This window comes from Culex quinquefasciatus, chromosome 2 (genome assembly GCF_015732765.1).
Source record: "Culex quinquefasciatus strain JHB chromosome 2, VPISU_Cqui_1.0_pri_paternal, whole genome shotgun sequence".
In the NCBI taxonomy this organism is placed as follows: domain Eukaryota; kingdom Metazoa; phylum Arthropoda; class Insecta; order Diptera; family Culicidae; genus Culex; species Culex quinquefasciatus.
Window position 1 is genome coordinate 140,639,095 of NC_051862.1, and position 13,219 is coordinate 140,652,313.

Here is a 13,219-nt window from a genome sequence, read left to right on the forward strand (position 1 = left end):
GATACTGAACATAATAATGGCCATTTTGACAGTAGTGGCCACAACCTGGAGTGGTCGGTGCCCTCAAAGAAGGTTCCTCCGGGGCCTGGGGGGACATTTACAGAAACATACGAGTTGTGGCAATATGGGTATCAAAATTCATGGTTTTTGATATTGAACATAATGGCCATTTTGACAGTAGTGGCCACAACCTGGAGTGGCCGGTGCCCTCAAAGAAGGTTCCCCCGGGGCCCGGAGGGTCTTTAACAGAACCATACGAGTTGTGGCAATATGGGTATCAAAATTCATGGTTTTTGATACTGTACATGAAAATTGACATTCCGACAGTAGTGGCCACAACCTTGAGTGACCGGTGATCTCAAAGCAGGTTTCCCCGGGGCCCGGAGGGTCTTTAACAGAACCATACGAGTTGTGGCAATATGGATATCAAAATTCATGGTTTTTGATACTGAACATGAAAATTGTCATTTCAACCGCAGTGGCCACAACCTGGAGTTGCCCGTGCCCTCATAGAAGGTTCACCTTGGGAGAACATTTATGACAATTTTGCCGACAAATCTATAAAACAAAATAAAATAATCTTATTTCAGATTTCACTAGCAATCCAAAAACACATTCAAATTGTTTGGTCCTATGTCTTTCGGTTATGTCTCTGACATACCATCTTGAACTTTTTTTCAAGTTGAACTTTGGATGGTTCTGATAATTTTCCATGTTTTCCCACTATTTGAACCACACAAAAAACATATTTCCACACCAAAGTTCCTATTCTAAACATATATGTGAGCAGATGTTGTAAAATGTATAAACGTTGGGAATTTTTAATTTTCCCAACTGTTTTAAATAATAGCTCAAATTAATGGAAGGAATGCAGATATTTAATCAATCTAAACGGTATTTTATAGTAAAATGACTCTTTTATAAGCCCTCTTATTGACAGAAGCAGATTCTGTAGGTATAAAATTATACATGACATTTGAAAAGGGGGTATATGGAAGCGTTGTCCCGTCACGAAAAATGACAATAGTTTAATTTGCAATAGTTCGTGAAATCGGTTTTGCATCATATTTTGGATTCTCTTCGTACTCAAAAAACCCTTTAAAATGCTTATTAGAAATCGAAAATCGGCCAAAAGGATCCAGAGTTACGGCTGACGCAAGTTTGCGTTGTCCCGTCGCGCCTATTTTTTGGTCAAGGCACGAATTCAAAAAAAGATGCTCATTTCTCGTGTCTAGAAGCAAATCGTGTAACAGGCCAGTTTTTGATCGATCTAGACTAAATCGACCCTCCAGAATCCAAATTTGCCTGTTGATTTTCCTGAGTCTCAAAGGGAAGCGAGATATTCAAGATGGCGTCTAATATGGAAATTTTAACATATTTAAAAAAAATGTTTTGGCCTTATAAGAATTCTTTCATTTAAAAAAAATATTTTAAAATATCTGTATTAAATTTGCATAGTTTAATTTGTTTTTGTGTTTTAAATTTTTGAAATTCTTTAAATTTTGAATGTTTGATTTTGTAATTTTAAATAATTTATACATTCAATATTTAAAATGAGAGCGGTCGTGGCTGACTGGTTACGGTGTTCGCTTTGAAAGCGAATGGTTTTGGGTTCGATTCCCATCTGCTCCCAACGAAAAAGTATAGGACATATAAATCTTGAAACTCTGAACATGAACGAAAAATCAAATCAAAGCTCAAGTCGGGGTTCGATCCCCCGTCCTTTGGATTGGTAAGCAAAAATGCTAACCATTAGGCCATCGCGACTTGGTGAGTTATGACTGGAATTAGGAATACTGTTACTATCAACTATATACGCGCTGGGTCCATGTCCATTTGACAAGGGTTCAGAAGTTCTAAATAACGTTTGAATCCGATTGGTGCAAACGTTCTTCAGGGCGGGGCTTGTCGATAAAGCTGAAGTACCTCGCGCTCGGCTAGCCAGCGTAGAAATAGGGACGTGGCGTTACATCGTGCTGCCACCTGGTTTTTTTAAGCGCAAGAGTGTAAAAGTGCTGAGTCATCGTCTAAAAATAGACGGCGTCCTATCTCGCCCAGCAAAATGAAGTCGATAAAGTAGTCGGTTTCGATGAGAAAAAGTGGAAAACGTGGTCTAAAAATAGCGACGCCATCCCCCTATGGGTCACCGAAGCTCGGCAGAGCTAACACCTTCCAAATGCCTATGCGAGTTATTTGCATGTATAGAATATAGATCTTAAAATACATGGAAACAACTCAATTTGTAAGAAGCGACCGCGTGGTCCCGTTTGGTTGGTTGCACACACACACACACACATTTATACATTCAATATTTAAAAAAAATTTGAAACCACGAAAAAAAATCTTATATGTTTTTATTTTTTTTGTCATTTAAATTTAAGATTTTTTTTTAATTTTAAATTTGCCTATTTTTTGATTTTTATTTTTGAAAGTTTGGCTACCTTTTAAATGCGTTAAATCGCTACCGTGAACTGGGGCGAATTGGGACAGCAGTTTTAACGTTGTTAGAGCACAATATTTGTATTTTTTCTGGTTGGTTTCGGATAGAACAGACTCTCAGACCAACAAAATGAGTACATCCATTTTCAAATTTAAAACCATTAAGTGCTCTAAACACTGCTATCCCCATTCAGACTGTAGTCCCGATTCGCCCCCAGATGACGGTATTACAAATTTTAATCGTAATATCCCGATAGTAAGTCGTAATTTGATGGTGGATGGTCGAATTCCAAATCCCTTTTAACAGAATTTTGAAGATATTTTTTAATTGATGTTGTTTTTATTATTTAACTTTTTTCTTCAAACCTGACTTACCTCAGATTAAAAAAAAACTGTCCACGTGGTTTATGGATGGACCCCACATTCCTCATTGGAGAATTTGAAAAATATGTTTCGATCTAACGCTGGAAATTCCAACCTGGAATAAATTCTTTCCAACAAAAAACTACCTCAACCTTTGTTACGTAGTGTAATACGAGAGCTTTATTTTCATAATTATTGTGTAGTAAACTCGTTACAAATGCTCAAATTTTGCAAACCAACGTGCCTTCCTCTCTGCGCTATCCGACAGTCAATCAAGATTATCCCCTCCCGCTCACTTCCGTCCGTACCCCAACCGATCGAACACACTCGACCCCCCGACCGGTTCCTTGAACTTACTGCCCCCCTTCGAAGCTGGCGGTCTCGCCGCCATCGGTCGTCCTGCGGCCACCAATTTGCCCGGTTTGATTCCTCCCTTCAGCTTGAGGTTGACCAACTTCGAGTCCAAGCTGAACCGATCCTTACGGTAAGCTAGAGATTTGCCGCCCCCATCGGACGACCCCAGGCTGAGCCGGTTCCGAATGGGCGTTTCGTTGCGCAGCAGCATCGCATCGGCCTTCATCTTGGAACGCGACAGCGACGCAGGGGACAGCGTGGTCACGTTGCCGGCTTTCATCATGACAGTCTTTTTCGTGCCCCGCAGGGGAGAGGTGGAGGAGTTCATCGCCGCCGTTGGCTGTTGATTTGGGAAGGGCGGACGACGTTTCCCGACTGGGAAGTGAACGCCGCCGAGGCGTGCCCGAACGGGGAGTTCCCGATCTTGGAAGCGCATCCGAGCTTTGGGACTGATGAGTCCCTTGGGACGGGATTCTATTTCGAGAACTTCGTCCTCCTTCGAGAAGGAAACCGATTTGGCCGGTTCGCCGTCCGAGAAGCTGCGCCGTCGCGAGGAGAGCGACTGGTCGTCACCTGCCGTGACCGCCTTGGCAGGGATCTTCTTCACCAGAATGACGTTCTGGGTTTTGGGAGGAAGTTTGCGGGTGAGTTGTTGCTGAAAGAGTTTGAACGTTAGTAAAGCAGCCTGGCTTTGACCAAATCTTCGACACTTACCGGTGACTTCTTCAATATCCCGGCGGGCGCTCCATCACTCTGCTCTTTCTGGTTGCTCTTCTCGCCCAAACGCGAAAAGATTGAACCTCCGCCGCCACCGGAACTAAAACTCTTCTTCCCAAGCGCCTCGATACCCTTGAGCGTGACCTTCGAGGCCATCTTCTTCGGCGGTTCCCGTCCGTTTCCGGCGTCGTCAATGTCGTCGTCTAATTCTCCCTCCTCCTCCTCGTCGTCATTGGAGTTGCGTTCGAGCCGTTTGAAGACGGCACTCCGCTTGCCTAAGCTACCGACCGTCGACACCAGCGATGCCTTCTTGTCCGGACCCTCGTTGATGGTGCGCACAATGTTCGTGGAAGATCCGCCGCCGCCAGCCGGAAGTGTGATTTTGTGCTCGGAAAAGACTTTCCGCGATTTGCTCGGCAGAGACACCGCTGAGCTGGGGCCTAATAAAGGAAAATTTGTATTAAAAAGCGGGTTCTATACCACCGTTAAGAAGAGAGGTTCTTACGGGACACTGCCGATTTGGGTGGGTTGCTCAGCGTGGCAGAGACCGCCGCCACCGGAACCAAATTGGCCAAGTGTTCCGGCAGTGCCGGCCCCTCGACGACTGCCGACTGCGAGGACAGTACCCGGTCGCGGGCACTCTGGTCGCACACCGTCTTCGAGTGACGCAGGATGGCAATGATGTCCCCCATCGTCGTGATGCCCATCTCCCGCAGGTACTCCTTGTTCAAGTCCATCAGCATGTCCATCTGAATCCGGTTCTCAACGAAAACATGCGCGTACCCGGCGGCCGCCTGCGACGGAATGCCGGCATTGGTGAAAAACTTCACCCATGACGCTGGAAGAGAACAGAAAAAAACGGTTCCCCACCGAAAAAGGGCAATCAAAATTTAGCTCCACTTTTGGAGTGGCATCACAACAAAACCACCCGAAACACTTACAGGCGCTTGCCGTGGGCATCTTTTCGAGCCGGACCGTGTTCCGTGGCACGCAGAGTTCACTTTAGCGTTGGTTCTCTTCGAAAACGGATCAAATCAAACGAAAAAAATACGATTTTTGGTTGAATTTTACGCAAAATATTTTCCACCATTCGTTTCGTCGGTTGTCAAACAGCGCACCCACAAACAGCGGAACCGGTTCAGCTCCCGCGGGGAAAGGAAAAGAAGGGTGAACCGGTTCGTGGGCGGAGCACAGCTCTATTGCGTGTTCCCCGTTCTCGGTCTCTGAAACACAACTTGGGAGTACACGCTGAAATGAAAATGAATGATATTGCTTATTGCACGACAAAATCACGTTTCATCTTCGCTGTAAGTGACAGGAGATTATCCAGTCAAATCAATCAGAATTATTCTGAAACGGAATCTAATTAGAATCGTATAAAAATTCCGTTTCAAACGCAACAACCGGTTCGAACACGAGTTTAACTGGGTATTAGTCGCCTAACTGACGCGTTTTAAAAATCAGCAAGTTGAACTGAAATTCAACGTTGATTTGGCTGTAAACTTGGTTTGTTTTGAATATTTTCCACAAAACTCAGCTGAAAACTCGTGGCAACCTTTGAGAACAGCCAAAAATTTGTTATGCAGTTGTCATGTGGCTGTCGGTTGTACGCCGTGACGTCATTTGACAGCTTGCGTGCACTGTTTACATGGTCTTCGTAGATTTTTGGACTATCATTCACGAACAAAAACGAACTGTGTTAAGTCCATGTCTGGAGTTTTTTTTTTTTTTTTTTGAAGAGGTCCAATAAACCAAATTTTCAGTTTTTGCTTTTTGGGTGTTTTTAATACCCCTGACTCAAGGCGGTTTCAAAAACACCCAAAAAGCAAAAACTGAACATTTGGTTTATTGGACCTTTTCAAAAAAAAAACTTCAGATGTAAACAGTGCACTCATTTCTAACCTCCAGATCAAGTCGGTGTAAAACCTAATGTATCTTGCGGTCGTATCACCACGCGTGAACTCTGATTATTGACGCCCGCAGTAATATTTTTTCATTTGACACTTTTTTAGTATGTACCCCGTTGGTTGGTCAAAGTCAAACTAAAAAGTGACGAACTGTCACTTTTTACGCGGCGTTTACGCACACTATCAAAACCAACATTTAATAGTGTGTGTGAGCTCCGTGTAAAAGAGGTGTCAAACTAAAAAGTAACCCCGTTCGTTTGACAACAGTTGGTGTCAAACCATCGGGGTTTGAGTGTTTATTTTTGATAAGGTTCAATAAACAAAATTTTATTAATCAATCACAGACTACTGAGTCGAAAAGGGTTCAAGATGGCAATATTCTTAAATGCCAACACGTTTATTTTTTCCTTTCGAAAACCTCTTACAATTGTTATTTTTCAGAATAATTATTGTTATTTTTCAGAATATTTTATTGCAAAAAAAAATTGTGCGGAACTATTGCAAAACTTGAAGTCGAAAAGACCTTAAAATAAACAATTGAAAAATGAAAATTTCGAGAAAATATGTCCAGTAGAGGAACAAATATAAATTTTATAAACACATCCAAAATTTGCCATTAAAAATGACAAATTGAGTTGGGTATACAACTCCACCAAATACATGTAATCAACAACAACTAATGGTGCAATTTTCCATTTTAAATATGAATCATATGTGAAATTTCCGATTTTTCCGATAGAAATAGGTAGTACGGAGCTCGGAAGGAATGGTTGAGATTCTTGGTGAAACAAATAAAAAGATGGAAATACATATTTAAAACTTAAAATATTCAAGCTCTCAGCAATTAAAAAAATGAACTAAAAAAATAAAAACAAAATTTAAACAAAAAAAATCGAAAATTATTTTTTGAAAAATTAAGGCATTTCAAAAATTTTAAACATCACATAAAATTGACAAAAATTATTCCAAAATCAACAATAAAACAAAACATCCATCCTCGCATCCATCTTTCCTAAATAAAAAAAATATATTCCTTTATTCTATATTTTTTATTTTAAGTTCTAATATTCTAAAATTGGGTCCTAAAATGAAGCTTAGATTGCTGATATTATTGTTTACAGCGATAAAGCTTATTTTTCTGAGTACAATGACCTTTTGTACGACCACAAAGAGTTTAAAATGGATTTTTAAATCAATTTTGAAAAATTATCCTCGCGGTCCTTCTTGACAGAAAAGCTCCTACTTGACAGCTCGTTCCAAGGGGACCATAGTTGATCCATCGAAAAAATGTTGTCTTGTCAATATTTTTTGTTGCATTAAAATGAAAAAAAGTGATCAGAAATGGTTTTTAATCGTGTTTTTTACCGTTGTACATAAATATTGACATAGGGCTTTAGTACCCAATTCTAAAAAAATTAAAAAATTCTAGAAATCTAAAATTCTGAAATTGCTTTATTTTAATTTTAAATACTTCAATTCTAAAATTCATACATTTTTATGTTATTAAATTCGTAATTGTCGCCATTTTCTCCTCCGTATACGCACGAGAGCAAGCAGCAGTGAAGTGCTCAGTGCTCTATCGTTTTTTTTTCGGATTTTTTCGCCGCAATTGATTGTGATTACCCGCGAGTTTGCTTCTCCAGCATGCCAAAGGCCGGCCGTGGCCGTGGCAGTTCGAGTGGGGCCTCGAAAAACCCGCGAAGTTCGTCTACCGGCCGTGTGCAAAAAGGTAAACAAACCAACGCCGTGTCGACCGCCATCGCGCAGGGGAGCGTGAACGCAGAAGGCATCGACAAAAAGTTACTACATCCCGGGTATGTTTCGAGATCACCAGTGCGAACCCGTTCCGGTACTTCCGGTGTCACAACCAGGAACGAGTTCCAGATGCTGAGCGACGATGAGGAAAACAACAACAACAACAACCCCGAGCACTACACCCTTACCAAAAATCATGACTTTTTGAGTTCCAAATCCCACTTTTCATACGATTTTTTAAGTTCAAGTACTACAACCATAAAAATGGTTATATGGGTTGAACTGAAAAATTCGTATGAAAAGTGGGATTTGGAACTCAAAAAGTCATGATTTTTGGTAAGGGTGTACCGACGACGACGATGATGGTCGTGCACGGAAAAAAGTGCCGACGTCAAAAAAGAACAACTCTCCAGCGGAACGTAGACCACCTCCAATTTTTGTTTTGGACACGTTAGCGGACGATGTTGACGAGTTGCTGGAAGGCCTCGGATATTGTCTGACAATCGGTAAGTCGGCAGTGCAAGTGATCACACTGACCAAAAAGAATTTCGACCTGGTGTTTGAAGAATTGAAGCATAGCAACTTCAACTTCTACACATTCAACCCCGAGAAGCCCCCTGTCAAGGTTGTCTTGCAGGGTTACCAAGACCGTCCGGTACACACACAGTACCTGTTGTACTTCGACCGCGGCACCGTCAAGATCCAAGACCTGCGGCGGACTAAGACGTTGGACGGTTTTTGGGTAAACTGGCGGTTTTACGCCAAGAACCCGACAAACGTAGCGCAATGCCACCGTTGCCAGAAACTCGGCCACGGCTCGCGGAACTGCAACCTCCGGCCCCCGCTGCGTGAAGTGTGGTGAGTCACATCCAGCGGAAAACTCAGCGTTCCCTCCTGGTTGGGGGCGTTCGTTCGCCAGCGTGGTCGCTGCCGGTAACGGCAATGCGGCCCAGCAAGAAGTCACCGGGGAAGATCTCTTTACCCTGCCAGAGTTCTTCGCTCTCGCGGGGGAGATGATGACGCGGTTTCGGAGCTGCCGGAATAAGGCGGAACAATTCCTGGCCCTTGGGGAGCTGATGATCTAGCACATCTACAATATATTTTTTCTGTGATCTGGTGTTAAGCTTTTTCTTCATCTATCCTTTTCCCATTGCACTTTTTGTAAGTGTTTTGAAAACTTTTTCTTACTCGATGTAACACACAGCTGAAAGGATCTCCAAAACTCTGTTATGTACTTTAATGCACTCTTGATTATTCACAAATAAACCGAATTGAAAATTCAATTGTCGCCATTTTTGCTGCCATATTTTAGGTTAGAGAAACTTTACAATTTAAAATTACAAATTTCCTCTTTCGATTATTAGGAGTGAAACTTGGCAAGGACTTCGACGAACGTGTTCCTTATCCTTATTTTTTAGTTTATGAATTCCTAAAAAAAAAAATTCTAGGTGCTGGAGAACATTTTTTCCTTTAAAAAATCGGATTCAAGATTGACCAGTTCTGTAAATTTCAATCGATCGGGCATCGAATATCGATCATCCATGATTTGTTGCAGATTTTTCCAATGAATATTTCTCGCGAAATGTTCGGATTCCAAAGACTGATCTTTAGTCAGATCCGAAAGCAAATCCTTTCTTTAGACAACAAAAACTATTATGCGTTGTTTTGTTTCAATTGTTTTAAGGAATTTCTTTTCCAAGAATGAAAGTACTCTTCATTTCATATAGCGATCTATATTTACTCTTCAATATTTGTTTTTTTTTATGATTCCATACTGCGATACCACGTGTTACGTTATTTTGCTTTCAAAAAGGCATTTTAGTCCACCTTTGCCATAATACAAATACTTACTACTCACACTGAAAACGTCGGTGCAGTTTTTTTCTCTCTTCTAGTGTGTGTGTGCCAAACCCGGGTGCAGCTTGTTGGAAGTCTTATTCTTCACATTGTTTTATAACATTTTGTTTGTGCAGTGCTTGTGCTCGTTTTGCTTCAACAGTTGGTAGCGCATTTTAGGCTGCTTTATTTTATTTTATTTGTTTCATGTGCAATTTCGCTACGCAGTTGTCCGTGGACGGTGCAGAAAACAGTTGTTTTTTTTTTGTCAACAATATTCAACATCGATATCGCCTTCTAGTGTATCGCAGTACTGCTTCAAAGTTTGTTTTGGGGGGAAAAGAGATAAAAGAAAACAAAACCAAAAAGAAAACGCTTGTTCGAAGAAGAATGTTCATCAGTTTATTACAATAAAACTGTAAAAATCAATGATTTTCGCTTACAAAACAAAAACAGTTTAAATCAATGATACATCCTGCCGAGTCTAGGGTTTGGGACAATCTTTAGTACAAAACTAATTCGTCTACTAAAATTAGCGCAAAAAAAATAAACAAAAATTATCAGTTTCCTCCTAACGCGAAATGAATGAATGGAAAGAAATGAAAGTGTAAAGGAAAAAAGAAACCACAAAACTAAAGTTAGGGGGGAGAAAAATAGTGTCTAACCTAAATGAACGAAACTTGTACGGATCTCTTCGATTTTTTTTTTCGCTTTTTCCTTTCCACATAGAGATCCCCTTTGCTAGAAACTATAAACTTTGCCGATTTTGCATTTTGTCTGTGCTCTTCCTCAAAAACACTCCTAATAATGATGCTTAGCAAATAAGAGAAAATAACTTAGGTTTGATTTGAATTTAAATAATTTCCACTCCATTGAATGTTCGTTTTTTTTCTAGATTATCTCTCTCTATCTTCATGCGATTGTTTTGTATGGCGATCCTGTTGTTTTTCTCTTCTTTTGTTTCGCTCACCATATTTTTTGTTTGTGTGTAATGAAAGAGTCTGTAAAGTTTTTTTTTGATTACATCAAAGGAAGGGAAAGATTTTTAAATGCATATTTATCAGGTTTGATAAACCGCGAGAAGGAATTGGAAAAGCGGGGGGTTTGGTGGGAATGAAGTAAAGATAGATAGATAAACGGGGTAAAACGGGACTCTCGCGCGCTCGCACAAAACAGAAACTATCGTATGGAATGAGTTGGATGTGCATTTTGCCTTTTTTGTTTGTTTGTTTGTGTAGGAAATCTTTTCATCACTATAATCTAGTCCATCTTTTTTTTTGTTGCATTTTTTGCTTCGCCGAGATTCTGCTTGCTTTTTTTCTTCAACTTCTTTCCTAGTGTTTTCCCCAAATAAATTGCATTCGATGAAAAACAAACCTCTCACTAAACTTGTTGTGCTTTGTCAGGTTCAGCCTTTTCGACCCCGTTTACGTTGGTTAGTTCAGCAGCTCGCAGCTTAGTTGTACTGCTCCGGCAGCACGTACGAGATGTCGTCCCACGGGTGGCGGTACAGACCCTGCTTCAGGCGCTTCTGGTCCATGTAATGGCCGATGAAGCCAACGCTGCGGCCCAGCACAAACAGCGAGTTGATGGCGCCAATGTTGATGTACTCCTGGGCCTCCTCGCTGTTACAAAAAAAAAGTGGATTAGACTTCTTCAACCACCCTCAACCTAGGCAAGCCGAGTTCGGCCACTCACCTGGTGAACGAGCCGCAGTTTCGCAGCATGTCGACGAAGCTGGTCGCGATCACGCCGTCCACGTTCAGGATCAGGTTCGGCTTTTTGCTCGTCGTGATCTTCTCGACCTCGAGCGCGTACTCGAGCAGTGGCTTGGCCGGGAAGTTCTCCATCACAAACTCCTTGATGATCTTGACGCGAATGTCCGGGTTGTTGATCGACTTGACGCGGTGCCCGATGCCCATGATCAGTTGACCCTGGAGGATTGACTGGGGGTTAGTTTGAATTCCTCACAAGATTAAAGTACTACGATCTTACCTTCTTCCTCATGCTGTTGACAAACTCCATCGGGTGCAGGTTCGAGTCGTACGCCTCCGAGAACTGCTTGGCGGCACCGTCCAGCGCGCCTCCGAAGCGGTCACCCTGAAAGCAGACACGTTTCGTTTATACCAACTCGATTTAATCCAGTAATCTTGCCACTCACGATGGTCAACAGTCCGCTGACGACGGACGAAACCAGATCCTTGCCGGCACGAGCGCACACGATCGTGTTGTGCGCACCGGACACCGCAGGCCCGTGGTCCGCAGTCACCATCAGACACATCTCGAAGAACTTGCACACGTACGGCGGCAGGCAGCGCTGGAACCACAGCAGCGAAACCACACCCCCAATTCCGACGTTTTTCTGCAGCACATCACTAATGGGCATGCCGGCGTACAGCAGCTCCTGGCCACGCTCGTCACAGATCGACGTCATGAACGAGGCCGGCTTACGGATCAGACCCAGCTCGCGCGCCCACGAGTAATCCATCGGAACCGTCGGCGGCGGAACCTCATCGGCCGGCACGATCACCCCGCTCTTGACCAAATCGCCATAAACCGAGCCAATCAAATCACCCAGCGTGTCGAACGAGTCCGGAACGTGCGCTCCGGCCGCCGCCAGCGACTTGTTTTTGGCCGTAGCCGTCTCGCGGTCCGAGTTAGCACATGACCCAGCGTGACCAAACTGCACCTCCGACGTAAACATCCCAGCGCACGTTCCAATGCACCACGCGATCAACGGCTTCGTAATACGACCATTCTGAAGCGCCTCGCACACCTCGTACTCCTCAACGCCACCGACCTCACCCAGCAGCACCAGCATCTTCGCGTCCGGATCGGCCTGGTACCGCAGAATGTGATCCATAAACGTCGTCCCCGGGTAACGATCCCCGCCAATGGCCACACCCTCAAACACGCCGTCCGTCGTCAACGAAATAATATTGTTCAACTCGTTGGACATTCCACCCGACCGCGACACATAAGCCACACTGCCCGGCCGGTACAGCTTCGAGTGCAAAATGTTGTCCAACATCCCCCCAGTATTTCCGATCTTGAAGCAGCCCGGCTTCACCCCACCAACCGTCGCCGGCCCAATGATCGAAACGTTCTTCGAACGCGCGGCCACGTTCAGCTTGCGGGTCAAATTCTCCGGAATGCCCTCGGCGATGATGGCGATCGTGCGGATCTGCGGGTAGTCCAGCACCTCAACCGAGCTGTCGTACGCCGAACGGAGCGACGCAAAGTTGACCAGCACGTCCGCCTCCTTGTGCTTGTTGATCGCGTCGGACATCTTGGAGTAGACCGGAATCAGCACCTCCTTGTGGCCCCAGTAGAACTTTTGCTTGTGGTACCCGGTGAAGGGGTACACCATGGCGACCACCGACGGCTCGTCGCGGCTGGAACAAAAAGAGGAAAAGTGGAAATTAATTAAAAATCTTAAGAAAAACATGTTTTTAAAGAAACAGGCAGACAGTTAATTTGACAAAGTTCGGCATTTTTCTGCTTAAAAAATAAGTTGTTCTGTTTTCGGCAGAATTCTGCCAAATTTGAAAATTAAAAATGAGCGTGCTTGGCGCAGGACTATGCTAATTTCTATTACTTCCATGAATTCTAAAAATAATTTACATTTTTAGGGTGATCATTTCTTTTTCTTTTCTGAAAAAAAGCTAAATAAAACCTCAATATAAGGGCAAAGATAGAGCGAGCCGCTCAAAAAGCCGGTTCACTAAAAAGAGCGAAAGAACCGTGGCTCACAAAAAAATAACAGCGGGTCTTTTTAAACTTCGGTCTTTTGAAAGAAACGGCTCAAGTTGGCATGGTTTTTTGTTAAAATATTATTTTAGGAATTT

The 13,219-nt window shown here is 43.1% G+C and overlaps 2 protein-coding genes across 4 annotated transcripts in view; both read right to left on the reverse strand.

Moving 5' to 3' along the window:
- Positions 1 to 2,952: 2,952 nt before the first annotated feature.
- Positions 2,953 to 5,031, reverse strand: LOC6031772 (uncharacterized protein C19orf47). Its single transcript, XM_001842431.2, has 4 exons — positions 4,815 to 5,031; positions 4,379 to 4,711; positions 3,871 to 4,313; positions 2,953 to 3,811 (listed from the first exon to the last, which is right to left on the reverse strand). Exons 1-4 carry the CDS (start codon positions 4,831 to 4,833, stop codon positions 3,095 to 3,097), a joined length of 1,512 nt encoding a protein of 503 aa, XP_001842483.2. The 5' UTR covers positions 4,834 to 5,031; the 3' UTR covers positions 2,953 to 3,094.
- Positions 5,032 to 9,252: 4,221 nt separating this feature from the next.
- The window catches only part of LOC6031771 (ATP-citrate synthase), a 50,466-nt gene continuing 46,499 nt past the window's right edge, over positions 9,253 to 13,219 (reverse strand). For all 3 annotated transcript variants that reach the window (XM_038251406.1, XM_038251407.1, XM_038251408.1), the window contains 4 exons: positions 11,533 to 12,766; positions 11,367 to 11,471; positions 11,070 to 11,305; positions 9,253 to 10,996 (listed from right to left, as the gene is read on the reverse strand). In XM_038251406.1, the coding sequence (XP_038107334.1) occupies positions 10,828 to 10,996; positions 11,070 to 11,305; positions 11,367 to 11,471; positions 11,533 to 12,766 (1,744 nt within the window). In that variant the 3' untranslated portion in view covers positions 9,253 to 10,827. The remainder of the gene's footprint in view (positions 10,997 to 11,069; positions 11,306 to 11,366; positions 11,472 to 11,532; positions 12,767 to 13,219) is intronic.